At 37.8% G+C, this 23,834-nt stretch overlaps 1 protein-coding gene across 2 annotated transcripts in view; it reads right to left on the reverse strand.

The window, feature by feature from the left end:
* Positions 1-238: 238 nt before the first annotated feature.
* Positions 239-23,834, reverse strand: part of GAP43 (growth associated protein 43) — a 112,540-nt gene continuing 88,944 nt past the window's right edge. Inside the window, exon 3 of one of the 2 annotated variants that reach the window (XM_058295792.2) lies at positions 239-924. In XM_058295792.2, coding sequence (XP_058151775.1) covers positions 839-924 — 86 coding nt within the window. In that variant the 3' untranslated portion in view covers positions 239-838. Of the gene's footprint in view, positions 928-23,834 lie in introns of both variants that reach the window. The other variant, XM_012518437.4, reaches the window with a different exon arrangement.

Genomic DNA, 23,834 nt, shown 5'->3' on the forward strand with positions numbered 1-23,834 from the left:
TAAATTTCCTGAGCCATGAAAATACTCCGAGGTGATTTTAGTAAAAGTGAGTACCAAAGCTCAACTTTCCCATCAAGGACTGAAGCCATCGGTACTGATGGAAGCTTCAACTGTCTTTTCATTATCAGGGTTGTTACTGTCACCGTGGAAGGCCACAGCAAAGATGATAGGTAAGATCCCTCAATATGTCAAACCAGCTAATGAGGAGAGGATAGAACAAAAACCAGAGCCATTGGAGTTTGATTACTCTCATGATTTATTAATATTCAGATTGAAAAAGGAGCCTTAGAGCCGCAAGTTACGCTAATTGGCACATTTGCTTTATTTATTTATTTTTAAAACAAACTGGGTTTTTAAATTTTTTTCCTTTTTGCTCATTCCATCACATTGTAAAGGAGAAAAAGAAAAATGGTTTTGAATTCACTTGATATTTTGGACTCCTCAGATGAACGGAACATTGCACACACACTTGGAACAGAGAGAGAGAGAGAGGAAAGTGGACTCCCACAGGGCCACACGCACCAGGTCAAAGAACTTGGATACAGTGCAAGAATGTCCCAAATGACTGGATCATCATTACCAAAAACTTGCCATAACAACACCAAGAAACAAAAAAGGTTTAAGCCACACTGTTTGACTTGGGATCTTTCCTGCTTTTTTTTTTTTTCTTTAAATGTTTGCCACACAGAGAGAAAAAGGGCTAGTGGGAAGAGAGGACAGACTCACAGACGTGAGCAGGACAGGAAAGGAAACTTCAGAGTGGAGTTGGATAAAGGGTGAGGAGAGACAGGGGTCAGGAGAGGGGAGATGGGGGACGTGGAGAGCCATTTCTTAAAGTTCAGGCATGTTCTTGGTCCGCCTCACGCTCTTCTCCTTTACCCTCATCCTGTCGGGCACTTTCCTTAGGTTTGGTTTCATCTACAGCTTCTAGGAAGAAAACAAGATGGGGTGGGGAGAAAAAAAAAAAGAAGAGTTAATGTTTATCTCATCTGTTCATGTGTTGGTGCTATGTTTTTCTTCTTTTCATAACTTTTCATAAGAGTTTTAGGATAGAAATAGAATATTGCTATTCCTGTAATATATTTCCAAGATCAGAAGCATTTATATTTGGATACAGGTCAGTGACATGTAGGGAAATGCTTAGGAACAAGGGTAAGATATTAGGGGCAAGAGTCCTCTAAACAGAAATTAATTACAATTGTCTTTAAATTGTCTTTAAAAGCCTTATAATCAAGGTATTGCATGCAGGCTCAATGTAGGGACTCAACAATGATCTTCTACCTCTTTTCCATCATTCAGACTAATTGTGACATATTTTATGTGGACTGTTCGGCATCCATTCCAACTCTCTTAGCACTGGATTTTTGGTACTACAAAGGCTGGGAAGTGAAATCCTTGAATTTCCAGTTCCTCTTGGAGCTATGATTTATTACAGTGAAAAGGATACAAAGAAAAATTGTTGAAAAGTTGCATGGGGGGAAGCCTGATCAGGCCCAAGCTTCCAAGTGCTCTTCTCCAGCAGAGCCACACAGGACATATTTAATTCCTCTAGTAATGAGTTGTGACAATACACATAAGATGTCATCCAAAGGGGAAGCTCACCTGAACCTTGGAGTTCAGGGTTTTTTACTGGATGCTGGTCACATAAGCACTCTCTGCACAGCGCACATCAGACTCCCACAAGGAAAGCAGGTGTTCAGCATAAGCCATGCTGTGTACACATGTAGTGTAGGCACAGTGAGCCACTGTTTCCAGTTAGTTCCTAGATGTTCTAGTTCTAGTTCCCAGTGCCAGCCGATGGTCAACTTTGCAAGCAGACCTAACGATAGCAATCTCAGACTACTTTTTTCCTGCAGACCCCTTATGTTGAATATGCTGCAGTCCTTAAAACGAAGCCATTATTATTGTTTTTCCTCCTTTTAATGCCTCCTGGCTGCTGATTTTTCTTGGAAAGCTAAACTAGAAGCAAAGGAATCTTGTTAGGCTGAAGAATTTGTATTTAATTTGAAGGCAATGAAGAGCCTTTGAAAGCACTTGAATGAGGAAATATAATACAGCTTGCTTTTAAAAGATTAAATTAGCAATACTGCATAAAATGGATCTGGTATCAGGAGACGTTGAGACTAGGGAAATGAGGACAATTTAGGAGACCATTAGAAGAGCTTTTAAGGGAAGCAGACTTGGCCCAGTGGTTAGGGCGTCCGTCTACCACATGGGAGGTCCGCGGTTCAAACCCTGGGCCTCCTTGACCTGTGGGAAGCTGGCCCATGTGCAGTGCTGATGCACGCAAGGAGTGCCCTGCCTCGCAGGGGTGTCCCTTGTGTAGGGGATCCCCAAGCACAAGGAGTGCACCCTGTGAGGAGAGCTGCCCAGCGCGAAAGAAAGTGCAGCCTGCCCAAGAATGGCGTCACCCACATGGAGACCTGACACAACAAGATGACGCAACAAAAGAAACACAGATTCCCGTGCCGCTGACAACAACAGAAGTGGACAAAGAAGAAGATGCAGCAAATAGACAAAGAGAACAGACAACTGGGGCAGGGGAGCAGGGGGGGGGAGGAAAGAGAAATAAATAAATAAATCTTAAAAAAAAAAAAAAGATGGATGTCCCTCTCAAATCAGTCAACCATATATTTATATTCAGATAAAGCTAAATATTCATATCCAAATAAGATAACCTCTGCTAAGCACATTTTTGGAATTCCTTTTTTGGAACACCTAGCTAATCCTATTCTTTTAAATCCCTTCAGTAGTAGAAAATACTTAGCACTGTGAAAATGGATTTGGGTTTTGGAATTATTTTGGTAAATAAGGTACAAAGCTAGAGTAGGTAATTTTACTTTACAATGATTCATTTTTGACCAAAGTTTATACACCTGATTTATTTTGTGGGCTTGGTAACTGACTTTGTAGGCAAATCTCAAAGGTAATTATTCTAGTGATGTTACCTACTACTATTCCTAAAGAGTTTTGAAGACTGCAGCCTATTTGGATGACCATTATTAATTCTTGAAAACACCAATCACATTTCCCAGGAAAAATTTTTGGATGAAATGAACTCAGTTCTGATCATCTTAATACTCTATTATCAACAGTGTTCTTTATGGATTACATGAGCTAACAAATCACTTAATATTTTGCCAGAAGAATTTATTTCAATATAATCCTTCTATAGCAATTTAGTATTCTTTCAGAGAATTTGTTTGGTTCCCTAGCCTTGTCCAGAACTTTAGATATGTCTCAAGTGGTTCATGATCCTTATCACCTCCAAGGAAGCAATATATTTAGTGGCTTCTTCAAACTGCAAAAGACACATACTACTGACTTAAAGTGCCCAGAAGCATAGAAAAAGAGCACTTGTAGGAGCACAAAGACTTCAACCATCTTCCACTAAAATAAATTTGGGAGCTATTACGTATGACTTGAGGGTAAGGTGAGAAGAATTATAAAATTCTGGAATAAAGAAAAGAAAACTCAAAGGGAGGGGAAAAAGAAGAAGAAAGATTCAGTTGATTCTGAGTGCAGCCACATTTCCTGCACTTTGCTTAAGTGGAATCAGGTCAGTTCTTCCCCGATTTCCCCATTCCTCTTGTCATCCTTTGCCTGGAACTGGGAGAAAAGGTGAAACTCAGCATACATCTGCTTGTTGTGAGAGGATGTCATTGCTGTTTGCTCTTTATTAAGAGAATTTCAATACCTATATATTCTTTTCCTCAACATATAAGAAATATAACTATTTACTCATCTATTTGTTCAGTAATTGTCAATTGTCATTGAACATCTGCAATGTGTCAGACATTCTTCTAGGAGTTGAGAAACAGCAATGAACCAAACAGCTACTATTTCTGTCCTGGTTGAAGCCTGTCATACTTTTCCTTCAACAGACAATGAAATTCATCCTCATAAGATGGACCCTTAAGATCATCCTGCAAGTAAAACCGTAAACTCCTCGAGGGTAACAATATCTGTTTGCTCACCTTTAAATCTCCAGTGCCCACCACAGAACCTAGTGAAGGGAGGGCCCTTGATAAGAATTTGCTGAATGACAGAATGAAGGGGCATCCTCAGTTACACTTGAAGAAACTGAAGTCCAGGTACAGAAAGACACTGTCCCTAAATCCCATGCTTGCTTATGACTAAGCTGGTACTTCTACTTGTTCAGGTTTCCCCACTGTATCAGGTGGCCAAACCTGAGCAGAGGAGCTGAGGTTGCACCTGTTTTATCAGTTCAGCACAAGGAACACAGTAGCTGGGGTTCATAAGCTTTGAAGGACTTACAAAAATTCTCAGATTAATAAAAAAGTGTTGTCTCCAAAGTACAAAATAGAAACCATAAAATTAAAATTGATGAATGTTCTATCAGATGACTACCAAAGGAAACATGTCTGTCAGTTAAACAGAACTCAATTCTACCACATACAATTACATACACATTATTTTATATTATATGAGATGTGAGGTTTTTTATTTGATATTATTGAATATTGAGCAAAGGGGCCAACTTTGTGTTAGATGAAATGATGACAAGTTAGCAGAAATGACATGGTCAAAGTCAGTAGGTTCAGTGAAATTTTTAGAGGACACAGAGAAATTAAGGAAAGAAAGACAAAATATGGAGGAAGGAAATAATCTAATATAACAATCTTTTACAACTACAAAAGTGAGTCAAGCTAAGAACCCATAATAATATGGGGGAGGGGGGGTAGCATGCAAAGGAAGGAACTGTAATAACATGTGGGCCACAAGTACAATCAAGCTAAATCCACCTTGGTAGGAGTCTGGGGATGAGTTTGAGAAAGATTTTAATCACAGACAAAGGTTATGTTTAATCTGAGTTTTATATAAATTGGATCTATTTGAGCTTGGATGCTGGAGAGAGTTTCTGGATACTGTTAACTTGTTCCTTCTCCTACTGATGCCAACTTTAAACAAGTCACTGTAATTAAAGCATGTTGACCATATAGTTGTACATCTACACTTTCTTACCTGTTCTTTTTGGCAGCCTCACTGCCTGGAAAGAATCATGAATTATGAGTCCCCTTGTTTTTTGTATAAAGAATATAGCTATAGGTGACATTTTAAAAATAAAATTGTATTGAACTATATAATCTATACATGAACATACATAAACAGTAAATGTGTAATAAAAGTTGTGAACTTACAAAACAGACATGCATATCATCATTTAGGGCTCCCGTACATTGCCCCTCCACCAACACCTTGCATTTTTGTGAAACATTTGTTACAAACTATGAAATAACATTGTTAATATATTACTATTACCTATAGTCCATCTCTTACATTTGGTATCTTTTCCCCAACCCACCTGACTGCTAACACCCTGTATTAGTATTATACATTTGTTATATTATAGTACATGACAGAACATTCTCATGTTTGTCTTGTTAACCACAGTCCATCTTCTACCACTGGATTCTCTGTGTTCTACAGCCCCATGTTTCAAACAATCCATTCATAGTGTATACTCGGTGTCTCATTTTCATCAGAGTTGTGCTGTCATCACCTTAGTCCATTTCAGAACGTTTTCATTTATCCAAAAGAAAAAATCCCATACCCTCTCTAACCCCCCTATTACTTACCTTTTAGCTAACATTTTTAAAGCTCTTAATATATACTCAGAAAAGTTCTAAGTGCACTTGTATCATGTCATTTATTTCTTACAGCTGCTTTGTTCACCCCATTTTGCAGATGGGGAAGCTGAGGCACATGAAAGCCAAACTGTTAGTAAATGGCAGCAGTAAATTCCAACTAGGACAGAGTCATCTAGGCAGCCTCTAATTTAGTGTACTCTCCTGGCCCTTACTATTGTCCACGAGGGATGGCTGGATCCAGATGAGAACCTGAGCAGGGAGTCCACAGGTATGTAGGTCTGCAGACTACAAAGTCTAAAAATAGGGTCTTAGTAAAAGCAGCTCAAAATGGAAGGAGTAACCCTGCATAGTCTTCAAAATATGAAGCACTTGCTAAAACTAACCACAAAATTCGTAAATGCTAGAGATAAATTAATATACAATCTTCAGCATTTTGTGCAAAAACTTTGATCATCGAGGTCAGTGTCAAAGAAGGATGAATGGCTGGAGCCAGCTTGACGCTCCAATTGCTCACCTTCCCCATCTAGAGGATAAACTTCTCTCTGAGACAGTTATTATATAGGAGTAGGCTGTGGGAGCTAAAAGATTTAAGTGAGATTTTCAGTGTCAAGTGAAATCAGAACAAGTGAGTGGAGTACCTAGGCCAGGAGGTGGCAAATGAGAAAAGTCTGGAGTTGCTTGCATGGCAATTGAAATTCAGTAAGTTAAAGAGTAGAATTTCACTTTTCTTTTTCAGTTTGGCTCTGAGTTACATTAAACAACAACAAAAAAAATCCTACTATTAATACTGTTGTTTTGGGTTAAGACATTACAGGAAAAGTAAGATAAAATTTATATTCATATAACCAGTGAATTTATCTTCACTTCAGAGACATTAGTATTATCTAAATTGTGATAGCTTCCCCCAAAATCAGTCTGCACCAGGGGAAAATCAACTCCCAAATCTAGTTTTATTATGAGACAAAGTGTCAAAAATAACAAACATAAAAACCCTGATGATGAATTTTAGTGATTTGGGCTAAAAGGGGAATTTTTTTTCCCAAGATATGTAACTGGATAATTTTTCAAATGTGACATGGTCAGATTTTCAGGAGAAATTAGCCTTATTCCAAGAGCTCAAAACTCATTTAATCTAACCTCCTGATATGCTGTAATTTCAATGGTATGCATACTATTTAATCTCAAAAATATATGCTGTCAATTTGGACAGACAGTGTTAGAATCTGAAAAAGAGCTATAATCTTATCAGGTCATGACATTTTAGCATTGGCAAAGACATTGCTCCTTGTAGGCCCAAAGACCTCTTAGAAATTGTCATATTCCCTGGCAGCCTCCATAAATTTTACAATTTCTGTGTAACTTGAAAAGAGAAAGTTAACATCATAGACAGCAAAGTTGTATTCTTAATATTCCCTAGTTGAAGGGAAAATACATTCATGGTGAAGAACGGCTGGCGAAAGAAAGCAGTTAGAACAAAAGAGTTCAGCCCAAAGGAACATAGTGTTTCTTGGGCCACTTCTCATTTATCTGTGGTCAATAAAGAATACAGAAAAACATGTTTTCTTGAGGCCTGCTTCTATTTATAATGTATAGACAAATATGATTGTGACTATGTAACTTTCTCATCTAATTGAGCAGTATACCATGTGAAACTGTTTGCTCAGTCTATCAATATGTTTTGACCTATATATAAGGATTCTGCCACTAACAAACCAGTGGGTCGTTGATACTATCTTTAGCAATAAGACACTGATGTGCACTTGTACTTTTTTCTCATTCTATTTAATACCCAACTATAATTATTGTAACATCAGGCATTTATTGGCCATTACAGAACCCATTTATCCTTCTCACACAGACACATTTGGGCTTACCCCAAACTGCTTAGTATTGGACTTCTCCTTACTTCTAAAAATAGGTGTATTAGATCAAATCTATAATTCTTTTAAACACTTAAGCGTATCCAGTTTCCTGAATTATTCTCTCATTTTTCATACATGGCTGAAACCAACTGATAATGTTATCGCCAAAGCTGAGTGGTCCAAGCTGTAAACATGCTTTGGTATCTGGAATGTAACTGGTCTTGGTCATTATTCCCAAACTGAAATTTTTTTTAATTAGGTACCCCCTAACTTCTATACAATTTCACATACGAGGAAACAAAGATGGGAGTTATTTTTGTATTCAATAAAACAAGTGTGGTGGTAGCCATAAAAGAATGAGGAGATGCAAGTGGACAATTTCACAGTGGTCCTTAAAAGACATTTGGCAAACTAGGTCTCTGATCCTTGCTGAAATACATTCTGGAAGTAGCTCTTGCCTTTATGCATTCCATTCATTTCCTTGAAAGGGTGAGATAGCACGTCTGTGCATTCTGTTGGTGAACAAATACCAGGAGCATATGCAGCGGCGGCTGCTCGTGCATTCAGCCAGGCAGCCAGGCAGCCAGGCTGCAATGCTGCTGGAAGGATGGCGGTGTTCCCAGCTGCCATCGCCTACACTGAGCTCTAATGGTCCTGTTTACTGGAGCTGGTCCAGGCCCCTCCACAGCCCTACATTACTGAAATTAGGTTGAGTGGATTTCCGAGTAAAACATTACCTCTTGGGACCTGCTCAGCTCTCCCCAGCCTTGTCAACATTTATTAAATAGAAGCTGCTATCATCCTGGGGCCATGCCCACAATTACTCGACCAATCATCACTGGGCTAGGGCATTTGCTTCCTTTCCCTTTTCATTTTCCTCTTTCTTCAATATTAAGCACTATCACCTCAAAGGCTCAAAGGAAAGCAACCAAAAAATCATTCTGTAACAAACTCAAATCTGTGGTTTTTGTTACTGACATAATCTTTCTCTAGAGCAGTGCAGCAGATGTCAATCTGGAGCCTGGACAATGGCTTTTGGGTGTCACTGGGATACAGGTTTTATCTCTTTTCATGACTATATTTCACATTGTAAATTCTTTTCCAGTAGGCACCATTTTTATGCAGCAGAATGGTGCAAATATCACCTATACCCCAACCCTTTGCTTTCTAAGCTGTTCAAGGAAATAATTACCCCATTAATTTTAAAGTTCTTGATGGGGGATTTCACAGAATATCAAATAAGAATTTAATCAAGAAGAAAACAGAGAAGCAGTATTGTTGGTTCCCAGTGATATCTAAAACATACCATACATTTCTTCTTCTCCTCTCAAGAATTTAGACCTAAATCAAGTAAATTTATGTTTTAGTTTTGACTCTGCCACTAATTATTCACATGACTTCTGTATTAGTGAGTCAAAGGAGTACTGATGTCAAATACCAAAAATCTGTTGACTTTTATAAAAGGTATTTATTTGGGGTAGAAGCTTACAGTTACCAGGCCATAAAGCATGAGTTACTTCCCTCACCAAAGTTTATTGCCTCATGTTGGGCAAGATGGCTGCCAATGGCTGTCAAGAGTTTAGGCTTCTTGGCTTCCTCTCTTCCCCGGGCTTCATTTCTCTCCGGGCTTAGCAACTCTGTTTTCTCCACAAGGTCAGCTATAGATTATCTGGTGACTGGCTCTGTCTCTCTCCCCAGGGCTCTATTCACTCCAGGCTCAGTTGCTCTGCTTCTCTGTGTGCTTACTTCCTGGGCATCTGGGTGTTGACCAAGCTCTAGACCTCACCCACTGAGAGCACCGGGGTGATTGTTATACTTTACCCAAACTCTGGGTTAGAGACTGCATTAGTCAGTCAAAGGGGTGCTGATGCAAAGTACCAGAAATTGGTTGGTTTATATAAAGGGTATTTATTTGGGGTAGGAGCTTACAGATACCAGGCCATAAAGCACAAGTTATTTCCCTCACCAAAGTCTATTTCCACGTGTTAGAGCAAGATGGCTGCTGACGTCTGTGAGGGTTCAGGCTTCCTGGGTTCCTCTGGGCTCAGCTGCTCTGTTTTCTCCACAAGGTCAGCTGTAGACTATGAGGCTCTCTAGACTTTGCCTCTCTCTACAAGGTCAGCTGTAGACTATCAGGCAAATGGCTCTGTCTCTGTCCCTGGGGCTCCAGCTTCAGCATCAAACTCTAATATCACAACTCCAACATTAAAAGCCCTCAACTCTGTCTTTTGCCATGCCTTTTATTTGTGAATTCCCACCAACCAAAGGGTGGAGACTCAACACCCTACTGGCACAAGAGGTTTACATGATTACTTAATCAAGGAAACCTATGAATCCAATATAATCTAATATGCCCAGAGGAAAACATCACTTTATAAACATAATCCAATATTTCTTTTTGGAATTCATCAATATTATCAAACTGCTACAATCCACCCCCTGAATTCCAAAAAGACATTATAGTATTTTTTTAAAAACCCTTAAATCAATTACAATGCAAGTACTAAATCCTATCACAATCAATTTAAAGAAATACAGTTTGTCCTGGGGCAAAGTCATGTCTGCTATAGACCTCTGAAACTTACAAAGCAATTCATATACTTCCAATACACAAATGGACAGACAAAGGATAAACATTTTCATTACAATAAGGAGAAATTGGGAGGGAAACATGAGTCATGGTTTTTCTATAGTTCAGTAGACCTGTGGGGAATCCTCTGTTCGATTTCAAAGTCTGGGAGTCATTCTTAAGAAGATGGTTTCTTCTCCTTGGAGCCATATGGGTACCCACCCTTTCCACTGGCTTGTCCAATGGCCATTTTCTTGGTTCTACCCTCATCAAGCATCTGGGTGTTGACCAAGCTCCAGACTTCTCCCCCCAAGAGTGTTGGGGTAAGTGCCACACCTTACCCAATCTTTGGGTTAGTCTTACCTCCCCTAGTATAGTGATGTGAAGATAACATTCCCCCTAACCTTTGGCATACAGGTTCAACCCTCTTGGAGCAAAGAGTTGACCACCTGGCCTTCCCTAACCTTTGGGGGACAGGTCCACCCATCTCAGACCTACAGGGGGTGCTGACCTTAACTGCCCTAATCCTTGGGAATGTGCTCCACCTTCTCTGTACCCTGGGGCAGCAAAACTCTCCCAGAACATTGGACAGGAACATCCCACCCTCTTCAACTGCTGGGGCAAACTCTCTGTACACATGGGTGGGGTTCCTCTCTTGGCCCAAGGTGATGTCCTAATTCCAGATGTCAGCTTCCATGGTTTCCCTCTTAAAGCTGTTTCTCCTTCAGTCTCTCCTTTCCATGTCCTTTTTATTCCAGGCTGACAGTGGTTTTGTTCATACAGTTTTCTCAAACGTTGTGTTGGTTTAGCACGCAGGAAGCAGGGTTCCAAGCCATCAGACAGTAAGACTTTCCACAAGTCTTTTCTAGATAACTGCATTTTCAATCTTGATTTACCAGTTCCAAGTTTCGTTAAGTCCTCAACTGGGGCACTATCATCTGGGAGCTTATTTCCAGAGGCTCGTAATTTCTGAGTCAGTTTCTGTTTTCCTTGTGCCCAAAAATTCAGTCTTCAGTTTATCTAGCATTTTGCTATAAGCTGCAAGGAGAAGCCAAGCTGCATTCTCTGGGTTTCCTTTGGAAATTTCTTTAGCTAAATGCTGAGGCTCACCATTTGCAAATTCTTCCTTCCATAAAACACCAGGAGTTAATCTTCCTAAGTTCTCTACAATTTTAAAACATGGATCGCCTTCCCTTCAGTTTCAATAATAGTTTCATCATTTACTTCTAAGGCATCATAAAAAGTCTCTTTAGTGTCCATATCACTAAGAGTCTCTTCAAAACAAGTTAGGCCTTTCCATCAAGCATTCCACAATTCCTCCAAAAAATACCCCTTATCCATTTATAAAACCACTCCAGCATTTTAGTAATAGCAAAAACAAAATTCCACTCTCTGGTACCAAATTCTGTATTAGTCAGCCAAAGGGGTGCCAATGTAAAATATCAGAAATCTGTTGGCTTTTATAAAGGATATTTATTTGGTGTAGAAGCTTACAGTTACCAAGCCATAAAGCATAAATTACTTCCCTCACCAAAGTGCATTGTCACTTGTTGGGACAAGATGACTGCCAATGTCTGCCAAGAGTTCGAGTTTCTTGGCTTCCTCTCTTCCTGGGGCTCCATTTCTCTCGGGGCTCAGCTCCTCTGTTTTCTCCACAAGGCCAGTTGTAGACCATCACAGGTGACTGGCTCTGTCTCTCTCCCCAGGGCTTGATTCACTTCAGGCTCAGCTGCTCTGCTCCTTTGCTTTCTTCCTGGGTTCCAGCTCAAAACTCCAACATCAAATCTTCAACTCTGTCCTTTGCCATGTCTTTTATCTGTGGGAACTCATACCCTACTGACATGGCCCAATCAAAGCCCTAATCATAATTTAGTCCAGCCCAGGTACAGACCAGTTTACAATCATAACCCAATATCTATCTTTGGAATTCATGAATGATATCAAACTACAACCTCAAAGAAGATACTTTTCCTTTCTTTGCTTCAGTTTCCTAATCTATAAACAATATGGATAATAATGTCTGAAAACAATATTGCAGGTTGTTTTAAGCTGAAGGAAGATATTTGAAAGTTCTTTGTAAAATTTAAAATGAGGAATAAAGGATGTAGAGATTTTAATCCAACTTGTGGGATTTGGATACAAATCAGTCAACAAAGTTTAACATTCTCATCTCAGGAGGAAAAAAGTTCCTCCATTTGCAGATAAGTGATTAAGAACACTTCTCCAGAATTTACCTGTAAATTCTCTGACTCTGATCAGAAAAGGATATAAGCAACTTATTAATTAATTAGAACTACTCAGTTATAGTAGTTTGGACAGAATCAAGGATTTCTAACTTATAGAACAAAAGTTAGTTCTTTTCTCCAAAAAGAAAGAGAATTAGAGATGAAAATATATTAAAACAAAAGTCATAGGAAGTCAAAGAAGTTGGCTGGTCTTAAATTCTCCTTACACATTCGCTATATAAAATGTCTACCACATTATCAAAAATTAGAAACATGCAGAATGATCAATAAATTAGAATTTATGTAGTTTTATAGTTGCCCTAAATCATTTTTGAAACAAGATAGGGTAAATGCATAAAATTAAATGTTGTTAATTTTATTTCTTACCATTATCCCTATGAATAAGTCAACTTTTATAGGCTAAAAATTAAAAAAAGTTCTTCAAATTGGGGTGCATTTTCACTCCAGTTAACAGTGAACTAGACTGACTCTTACATCCCTCCCCCCAGCTAAATTATCTGCTGAGTTGGCAGTTGAATCTGTGGCATCTATCAAGGTATTTTTAGCTGTTAGTATAAATGAGGGGAAAGGAGGGATAGGGAGTGAATATAAACAATGACAGCTCCAAAGACACTAAGAAATTTTAAGGCATTCTACAGAAGGGATAGGAAAGTAATGCTGTGATATTCAGTGCCAATAAGAGTGATAATGAAAAACAGTTCAGCCTAGAAATTAAGTTTGTTGCCTTTTTTCTATACAATTATACATTAAAAAGTTTGAAATTTCATCTCACAGGAGCGTGTGCCCAAACTCCACCACACACTTTTTTTTCTTGAAACCACATATCTAACAAGTATTCAATATCCACAATATATAAAGAAATCCCACAGCTCAACAACAAAAACATAAACAACGTAATTAATAAATGGGCAAATGCCTTGAACAGACACTTTCTCAATTAAGACGTACAAGCACATGAAAATACACAAACATTGCTAGCCATTGGGGAACTTCAAATCAAAACCACAATAAGATCCCATTGCATACCGATGAGAATAACTACTATCAAAAATAAATAATTAAATAACAATGTGGAGTAATCAGAACACTCCATCACCATTGTTTGGACCGTAAAATGGTGCAGCCGCTGCGTAAAACAGTCTATGGGTTCCTCAGAACATCACATACAGAATTACCATATGACCCAGCACGCCCACCTTCAGGTGCATGCCCCCCAAAACTGGAAGCAGGGCACAAAACATATATTTTATTTTTTTAAATATAATAAACTTTATTTTTAAAGAAGTTTTAAATTGTAGAAAACTTAAATGGAAAGTATAAGGGATTCCCATAAATACCACCCCTTCTCCCTCCCACATTAATATAATAACAGCTTACATTGTGTGGTACATTGGTACAAATTGATGAATAAATATTGAAACATTGCTGTTAACCAAGGTCTATAGTTTACATTGTGGTTTATACTTCTCCAATGCCCTAAAAATACCCTGTTTCACTATTATTTCCTCTCCCCTCCCCTCAGAACCCCTGGTAACCACTTTCTTTATAATAATAGTACATATTCTTCCATTACTACAATATTAATAAGTTTGTTTTATACATGGTTGTAATCCCCCCTTATGTCTGTTCATTCCTAATCTTGAGGATTTGGGGGTAGTGATGTGCTCTGTCTCAGACTAAGAGAGAGCTTAGATTTATGGGGCAGATGGAAGGAACTGTTTTGTTTGTAGTTGTAAATACTGTTTTGGGGTGGAGGTTGCACATCATCTTCATTTTGGTAGTTGTCCTGGGCAAGTCCAATGAAACCACACTTCTAAAGACCTAAACTGCAGGAGATCTGTTCTCTTAACATTTTCAAATTCTCATGAGCTTGTCATAAGTTGATTGCAAGTGGTCATTACCACAGTTACAATGTTGGCTCATAACAATTTGCTTTCACATGATTTCAAAGTTTCTTTTTGAAATAAGGATATTTCTCCCAGGGAAACTCAAAACACACAGGTGTGCATAGACACACACAAACTAAGTGTTTTGGGTTTTTATGGTTTTATTTAAGAGCTTTGAGTAGAGTACTGAATCACAGAATCCTGGGGCTTGAAATGATGGTACAAGATCAATGTAAAAGGTAGTCCCATATTTGTCTTCAAAAACTAACTTTAAGTCAGGAGTCCTGGATTACAGTGCTGCCTTTTAAATTTCGGGATGTTAAGATTACCCACATGCAAGATATTGCAAGATATTTTTAGTTAATTAAATAAACAAACACATATTTCAGATTTTAAATGGCCTACTAAAGCAAAAGGGAATAGGAAAAAATCAATTCCCAGTATTTTCTCTCCCCAACCATCCATTCAAATAGTCTCCATATTCCAACATCCCTACCGTCCAGATAGTCTTTGTTTCTTGTAGCAGATGCTATTGCTGTCTCACTCAGCCCCCTTTCCCAGGCTGGTACACCCATCTCCCAGCTGCTGGAGATGTTGGCTGCCTATAACCATTACCTCCTCCCTGAAGGGATGTGAACTGGGAGCCAGCTCAACTTGAGTTGCCTGGGTGATTATACCCCACTGCTCCACTGTTAGTAGCTAGTATCTGATGATGCCATTTGATCTTACCTTGGGTCAATAACCTCTGGGTAGCACTTTTAGTCTCAGAGCTCTCTGTGGGATTGGGATAAGACTACACTTCTCCTGAACCCACATCTTTGTGTGACTTCTCTCCCTGCTCTATCCTCTTTCTGTACTTCCTTACAGGTTACCACTAGAGAGCACATTCTCTATTAATTATTTACACAAGAATTCTCTTCTTAGGCTCTGCTTCTAAGGAACTGGGGTGGTTTGGAATTGAATGTATCCTAGAAAAACATGTTCCTAGACTTAATTCACCCCGTGGACATAAACTCATTGTAAATTGGATGTTTTGATGAAGGTACTGAAGCTAAGGTATGGCCCAGTTCATCAGGACTGGAGTCTTCTGTAACCAGATTGAAATTCAGAGAGAGAGTGAGAGAGAGAGAGAACCATAGAGGGAATAGCCAGAGGCTTAACATCAATAGAACCAGGAAGAGAAGGGAGAGACCAGGAGATACCACCATGTGCCTTGCCAATGTTACAAGCTAAGGACCAAGGATTGCCAGCAGCCAGCCCCAGAATGCCAGTCTTTGGGGAGAAAACATTGCCTGATGATGCTTTGATTTGCATGTTTTTTCCTAACTTCAAAACCATGAGCCATTCAATCCCATTGTTTGTGTCCATTACGTATTTACTTAAACAGCCAAGGAAACTAAAACAGGAACCCCACCAAAAATATTATTTTAACCAAATATTAAGAACTGGAAGTAGGAGGCAAAGCAGTAATTCTTTAGCCAACATACAAAGTAAATCTTGCAGGTTTAAATAATTTGAATTTGCTTCTCAGTCATCACTTAAGCTCCAGCTCATATGTTGTTTCCATACCTCCAACCCTATCCTAAACAGAATCACTTCCTTCTCTTTATATATATGGAAGTATATTCTTTGTTTTACATATGCTAGTTTGTGGTATCCTCTCTAGTATGCCTCACCTTAGTGTAAATTTTTTTTCACTCCCCTTCCCCACCCCCCTGACCTGCTGTTTTGTTTTTTTTCCTGCGGGGTTTTGTTTTTGTTTTTGTTTTTGTTTTTGCTGTCGGTATTCATTCGCTGTGTATCTACTTCTCTTTTTGTCTTCTCTTTTCATTTTTCTCCTCTAGGATTCACTGGGATTCTATCCCGGGGACCTCTGATGTAGAGAGAGGTTCCCTGTCACTTTCACCACCTCAGTCCCTGGTTTCTGTAGTTACCTTGCCTTGACTCTCCCCTTCATCTCTCTTCTGTTATGTCATCATCTTGCTGTGTGATTTACCTGCACAGGCACTTTTTTTTTTTAAAGGATGCCCCAGGGATCAAACCCGGGTCTTCCCATATGGTAAGAAGAAGTCCAATCACTTGAGCCATATCCACCTCCCAGGTTACAGTAAATTAACTTCATAAGGTAAAGGTGGCAGAGGGATGGTTCCATCATGATGCCAATGCAGAAATGACTAGAGAAAGAACTGTTGGCTTTGCGAAATGACACATCTCCTGGGATGACTTTAAATGAAAAGAGTGTTCAGAATTCAATCACACAGGGGATCCTGAACATGAAAGGCACACCAGGTACTTTATATGAAGGGGAAACTTTTCAGCTTCTATTTAAGTTTAGCAGTCAATATCCTTTGGCTTTCCTCAGGTCGTATTTACTGGTGAAATTATTGCTGTTCATGTTTATGGCAATGGTCATATCTGTTTATCCATTATAACAGAAGACTGGTCCCCCATGCTCTTAGTCTAGTCATTTTGTCTTAGCACTATTAGCATGCTTTCCAGCTGCAAAGAAAAGAGATGACCACCAGATAATCCTTTTTATGTTTGAACATGTAACAAGAATTCAAAGAAAACAAAGTGGTGGTATCGTGATACTTGTTGATACTATTCTCCTAGCAGAAGATAGTCCTATTGAGAAAATGAGCACTTAAATCATTCAGTCTTTGGACTTTAACCTTTGACTAGAAGTGACTACTTCCTTTTACTGCATTTTTACTTATGTGCATTCAGTCCAGGCAACTGACATGCTTTTATTAGCATACAGTATTAATGCAGGTATCAGAAAATGTCAAATATAATTCCATTTTTTATTTTTTTAAGCTTTTGGAAAAGTCCCATGTCCTCACGTATTGTGCAATAACAATGACTTCCTTGATGGTTTTGGTACACTCATTGCTGGTAATGGATGCTGTAACAGGAAAAGTTTTCAACTCCTGCCACCAAAAGATTAACACATGATAGTCTATGAAATGAAATTATCAGGTTTAGTGGGATTATTAATAAAGTGAGGGATCCACCATACTTTGAAAGTCACCCCAGCTGTTTCTATTTGGATTCTATACACTGTGATCCTGAGGCTAACAGCATGAATTGACATGTGTCATTAAAGGACTATAATGAAAGATCATTGAATATTTGTTGAATTGTTTATATCTGCTATGAAATTGTTTTGACATGGAAGATTTTCAAGTAGTATTGGCAGAAAGGTACAGTATGTTATCCCGATAGTAAAAATAAACTCTGTTGTATATAGTTCCCCAATCTCTAGAGTAAAGGTATATGTAATATAGGGTATGGATGGTTTAATCAAAGTTTTATTTTGGAAGTAAGAAAAATGGCAGTGCTGATTGAATTGCTGCAGTCCATAATTTGGACTTATTATTTATACATTAATGATCTTCCCAAATAGATTACATGCTGTTACTCCCTGCTAGCCATCAGCATGAGCCTTATTTATGGTTGAAAAGCCAATAAACAACTTTGTTTGCATCTTGTTTCTTTTATTGTTTCAAGTCAAGTTTGAATATTACAATACTCTAACTGGAAAACTTTTGTTAAGTTTATTTCTTGTAAATTTTCTTTACTTGTAAGTATCATCTTGTCCTTCAGTTCTGCACTCTAAAATAAGAAATACATTTTTGACAGAGGCTTAATGTTTACAAAAAAAAGGTATATGCTAGAATTTAAACTCCTCAAAGGCAAAGTTTTTAAAATTTTGCTCACTGAATCTCAAATTCCTAGAGCAGTGCCTGGCAAATATATATTTGTCGAATGAATCAATGCATTTATATACACCCAAATCCCAGTATCATGCTTTTTACAAGTTAAGTATTTAATATTTATAGAAGGAAAGAAAGTAATGGAAGCATGGAAATATCTCGAGAGTATTTTGTGACATGTAGAGAAAACTACAATTACCTCAGGTGGAAAAGAAGTGGACCTGTAACTTTACCAAAACCAAAAAAAATTTGTAGTGTTGTCTAAATTTCAAAATAATGGATTATAAAAAGGAACTCCAATATTATTCTGGTTCATGGCCCTGGAAAGCATATCCCATCATCTTTTATTTCACTGCTAATTTAGATTTTATATCTCTTTTCTAATTTTATAACAAATTATTCAGACATAAAAAACCCAAATGTAAAAAATAGCTATTTACCATAATTATAACTATTTTTGGATGGCTTAGTGTACTGGTTAAGAGAACTGGTTCTGGAGTCAGACTGGTTACTTTTAAATTCCATTTCTGACACTTAACAGGACTTTGGGCAAGTTCGTCTCTTTTTGCCCCATTTTCCTTCTCTCTAATTGGTGATAATAATGGTACCCACTTCATGGGGTTGTTGTAATAATTAAATGTGTTAATGATTTCAAATATTTAACAATGAATGGCACTGGGAACTAAATTAGCAGGGAAGGGAAATAAATTGGTTTAATGTGTCAAACATTATGTAAGGGATTTCTCAAAAGGCATTTAATATGTATCACCCCTGCTTTTCTATTTCTTTTCTCAGTAAAGTAGGACTAATAATACCTACCATATAGATTTGTAATGAACATTAAATAAGGAGAGGGAAAAAAGAACACAGTGCTGCTGCCTTGTTTAAATAGTTGCCTAACAGAGAAATTACTTTCTTCCTCTCTTCTAATTCATGCTTACCCAATTTTAGCCCTCAGGCAAAGAGAAACTTTGTTCAAATATCCTGAGAAAGGGAAAGAAATGTCTTTGACTTATGATGATTTTGCTTATAGAGTGGAAAAAAAAATAGTCCTTTGAAAAAGTACTTAGAAGTCAAAGGCCAAAGTCCAGAAATGACTGCAAGGGTAAAAGTCGTCATTGACTTAACTGGAAGGGCAACAAAGAAGGAAAGTGATGATTCTTGAATCAAGCATCAAGGCTGCTGAACAGTAATGTCTTAAAAGGTGAAGACCTCTGTTATTGCCTCTACTTAAGCCCAGAACTGTCTTCTCTATTTCACACCTGTTTTCGTTTTCTAAGTTGCTCAAGAAAATGCCATGCAAAGGGATGGCTTAAATAATGGGAATTTAAAGGCTCCGTGTTTTGTGGCCAGGAAAAAGTCCAAGTCAAGACATCATCAAGGCGATGTTTTCTCCCAGGGAACTGGCATTCTGGGGCTGGCTGCCTGTGATCCTCGGTCGTTGGCTCCTGTCACATAGCAATGCACATGGCAGCCTCTCTGTTCTCTTCCAGTTTCTGTTCAATTTCAACTTCTTGCTTCCTGTGGTTTCTCTCCATCTGTCTGGATTTTTTATCCTGCTTATAAAGGACTCCAGTAATAGGATTACAACCCATCCTGACTGAAGTAGGCCACACCTTAACAGGAATAACCTCATCAAAAGGTCCTACTTAAAATATGTTCACGCTCACAGGAATGGATTAAATTTAAAACATACTTTTCTGGGGTACATACAGCTCCAAACCACCACAACATCCAAAGACTAGCTATCAGTTGATTTAAAAAGGAAATAACGTTATCCTTGGGCTTAGTTCAATTTGACTCTCAATATTTTTTAGAAAAATTTTTACCATACCAAATGAGCAAGAGCCAAGTCACCGCCTCTTCTCAACGTTGTAGTAAGTATAGCATCTAGGAGGCAGGTTACAGAGGGAATGGCAACTTTCCAGGTTTATGGAAGCATACCCAGTTTTAAGAAAAATCCCCTTACCTGTCATAATTATAGAATCCGAGATTTGAAAAGACCGTAACGCTTCTTGTTAATTGGTCCCTTTCCCTTAAGGAAAACAATCAGATACAGTGAGATTTTTCAGCTTTATTATGAGAAAGATTTTCTCTTCATTTACAGAAAGACTTGCAGTCATCTAGAGACAGTGTGTTGTGGGAGAAATTCCTGGGGGTTTAACAACTGACAGGGCTATTCTTTTTAACCTATGCACTCCCTCATTTCTGGGCCTTTTGAAGCAGGAAATCCCAGCAGACTTTAAAGACTAGAGAGTCTGGATGGGGTAAGAAGTGGCCATGTGGCTAGGATGGGAGAAAGCATGGAGAGTGGTGCATTTTCTTAAAATATTTCCAGGCAAAGAAATGTCATACTTCCTTTGGAATATTGTTCGAGTATTATTGGAGTTAGCACATTACCCCTAATGATTATCTATAATTCATCCTGCCTCATGTTGCAAGAAGTTAATAATTTTTAAAACTCAGAACTCGTATATTTGATGTTAATTATTTAGGTTCTTCCTTAGGTGATGAGGAAAATTCAACAGGCTAATTGCATTTGATCATCGTCTTTCATTGAACTGCACTTTTAGCTTTTCTTACTCTTAATTTTTCCACATTTATTAAGCCAGACTGCTTAGGCATTTCACAAACCATTCAAAAGTTTGTTTTTATTTAGGTATTTATGTTATATCCATTATATTCAACAAAGGGATTCCCTAGACCTTATCTGGTGATTAGTAAAATGTGTTAACAGTAATTTGTGTCTGCCAGACCTTAAGAAAGTTAATGAACTTCTTGGTTATACTAATCTTCATTTAAAAGATTAATTAATAATCTGCAATGTTTTATTAAATAGCAGGTTAATATACCTTATTAAGTTAATATGCTTTATGGCAAAGTTTTCATTTTCAACATTCATCTTAAAATGCAAAAGCAATTCTGGGCTTGTCAAATCCACTGATCTATTTATTAATTGATTTGATTATCTGACTCCTGGGTTAAAGTATAGGAACCAAAGCTAGACATATTTTAACACTCTAAGAGTTACCACTAGAAACTACAGCTGCCTAAATGTATTTCTGACTTATGACTATTTTTTGCTTGGATAATACTTAAATTTTAATATAAAAGCACCACTTTTATAAGTCATATTTAGCTTGTGCTTTACTATGACTTGCTATGATGTATTTTGGTAGTACTTGAAATTAAACAACATTACCTTTGTTGTTTAATGTTCCCTAAGGGTTGAATCTACACAACACAAAGAAAAGAAGAGACTTGACAGTTGTCTTAATAATTTTATGAAGCAAATAACTAAATAATAACATAATTCAGTACAAAAATACAAAATCTATATACTTTACATAGACTCAATTTGCAGTTGTTCATAAAATTGCAGATTAGTGGATGCTGAAGAAGACTTCAGAGATTATTTAAGAAAAATTGATGATAGGGGAAGTTTTGTGACTTGCCAAAAGTCACACAGCTAATTAGAATTCAATGATCTTTCCTTATTACCATAATGCCCTCCACAGCCCTTGGGAATAAATGGGATCTATTGCTTGATTTTAAGTTGCACCTCTCAATCAGTAGACCTAACTGGCTCTACTCCCACTGCCTTACCTCCCTGCTTCCCTCTCTTTCTTTTTCCTTTCCTCTGTGAAATACAAGGTAATTCAATACAAGGTAATTGCAATTGCTTTAAGAGTCACCAGAAGTCATTTTAGATACTCTGGAACCTTGCAGAACCTGGGTTGAAGATTACAGTTGGAGCAAATTTTAGCATGTTGAGCAAATTCCTACTCATCTTCCTGGGGAGGCTGAGCTGTAGGGAGAAAACGAATTCTGGGAAGATGGCATCAGAGTAGGCAGGCAGGTCTCAAACTGTCTCATAAAAACAATAAAGAAAGGGCCAAAAGATGTCTGAGCGACTGGCTTTGGGTATCAGCAGACCAGGAGAGTGCTGTGTAACCCCCAGGAAGGCAAGGGACAGAGAGAAGAAGAAACCGAAACAACAAAGGTAGAGTTACCAAATCCCTGCAGTGGCCTGTAAGGGTTCCCATCCCCCACCCTCAACACATAAAGACTGGATAAAATCCCTGGCTCATTGCAGTCAGTTAGAGGGGAACAGATGCCTTCCTCCCTCTCAGCTGCTACAAGGGAAGAAGGAGGGTGAGATGGAAGGATTCACTTCAGTGAATTCAGCCAGGATAGCCTGCTTTGACTGTTAGCTATGGTCAGACCAGAAACACAGGAAAGGGAAAGTTGAAACACCTCTGCGGAAAGGTTCATTGACAAGGATCATCTGCTGGCTGGCCAGGAAATTGCAAAGAGAAAAGCTGGATTTAGGTCTTTCTATAACCCCACCATGGAAGAAAATCTATACCCCACTAGCCTGATTTTAATAACTTAAGCTGGGCAATTTTAAAGACTTAAAATAAGTTGAACCAAATATCAAAGAAGAGCTGTGAAATAAAAAAACAATAGACAAGAGAGAAATTGGTCAGAGTAAATAAACTGTCATATTCAAATGCCTAGACATCAGCAAAAAATTACAAGTCATACTAGGAAACAGGAACAAACCAAATATCCTGGAAAGATACAGGATTTAAGACAATCAGTGATAAGCATACAACTTAAAAAATTGAAAGAAAATACGACTAAAGAAATAAAGGATATTAAGAAGACATTGGGTGACAATGGAAAGCAAAGGACAAAATGGACAAAGTTGCCTTTACAACAATAATATTGGATGCTAATGGCTTGAACACCTCAATCAAAAGACATGGACTGATAGAATGGATTTAAAAATATGAGGCATCTATATGTTATCTACAAGAGACTCACCTCTGATGTAAGGATACAACCAGGCTGAAAGTGAAAAGTTGGAAAAAGATATTCCACACAAATAGTAACCAAAAAAGAACTGGAGTAGCAATACTACTATTGGATAAAATATTTTAAATGCAAAAGGGACAAAGAAGGTCATTATATATTAATAAAAGAGGCAAGTCACCAAGAAGAAATAACTATAATAAATATTTATATAACTAACCTGGCTGCCCCAAGATACATAAGGTGCATACTGGCAAAAACGAAAGGAGAAATAGATGTCTCTACAATAATATTTGGAGACTTCAATATATCACTCTCGGTATTGGATAGAACATCTGGACAAAAGATAAATAAACAGAGAGCATGAATAATATGATAAATGAACTAGGCCTATCAGAGATCTACAGAGCATTACACCCCAAAACATCAGGAAATACATCCTTTCCAAGTGCTCATGTGTCCTTCAAGATAGACCATATGTTGGTCACAATATAAGTCTCAATAAATTTAAAAAGATTAAAATTATACAAAACACTTTCTCTGATCATAACAAAATGAAGCTGGAAATCATTAATGGATGGAAAAAGGGAATATTCATAAATATATGGAGATTGAAAAACACACTCTTATATAATTAATGGGTCAAAGAATAAATTGCATGAGAATTCAGCAAATATCTTCAGATGAATGAAAATGAGCACATAACATATCAAAACTTATGGGACACTGGAAAGGCAGTCCTGAGAGGGAAATTTATAGCTTTCAATGTTTACATTAAAAAAGAAGAAACAGCTAAAATTGGTGATCTGATTGCACATCTAGAAGAACAAGGAAAAGAATTGCAAACTAATCCTAAACCAACCTGAAGGAAAGAAATAGAAAAAAAAAATCAATGCAAAATAAATAAAATTAAGAATAGACAGAATCAAGCAAACCAAAAGTTGGTTATTTATTCTTTGAGAAGATCAGCAAAATTGACAAACCCTTAGCTAGACTGACAAAGAAAAAAGAGAGGAGACACAAATAAATTAAATCAGAAATGAGAGGGGGTCATTACCATGACCCTGCAGAAATAAGAGATAAGTTATAAGAAGGCACTATGAACAACTGTATGCCAAAACACTA

This window comes from Dasypus novemcinctus, chromosome 4, assembly GCF_030445035.2.
Source record: "Dasypus novemcinctus isolate mDasNov1 chromosome 4, mDasNov1.1.hap2, whole genome shotgun sequence".
Classification (NCBI taxonomy): domain Eukaryota; kingdom Metazoa; phylum Chordata; class Mammalia; order Cingulata; family Dasypodidae; genus Dasypus; species Dasypus novemcinctus.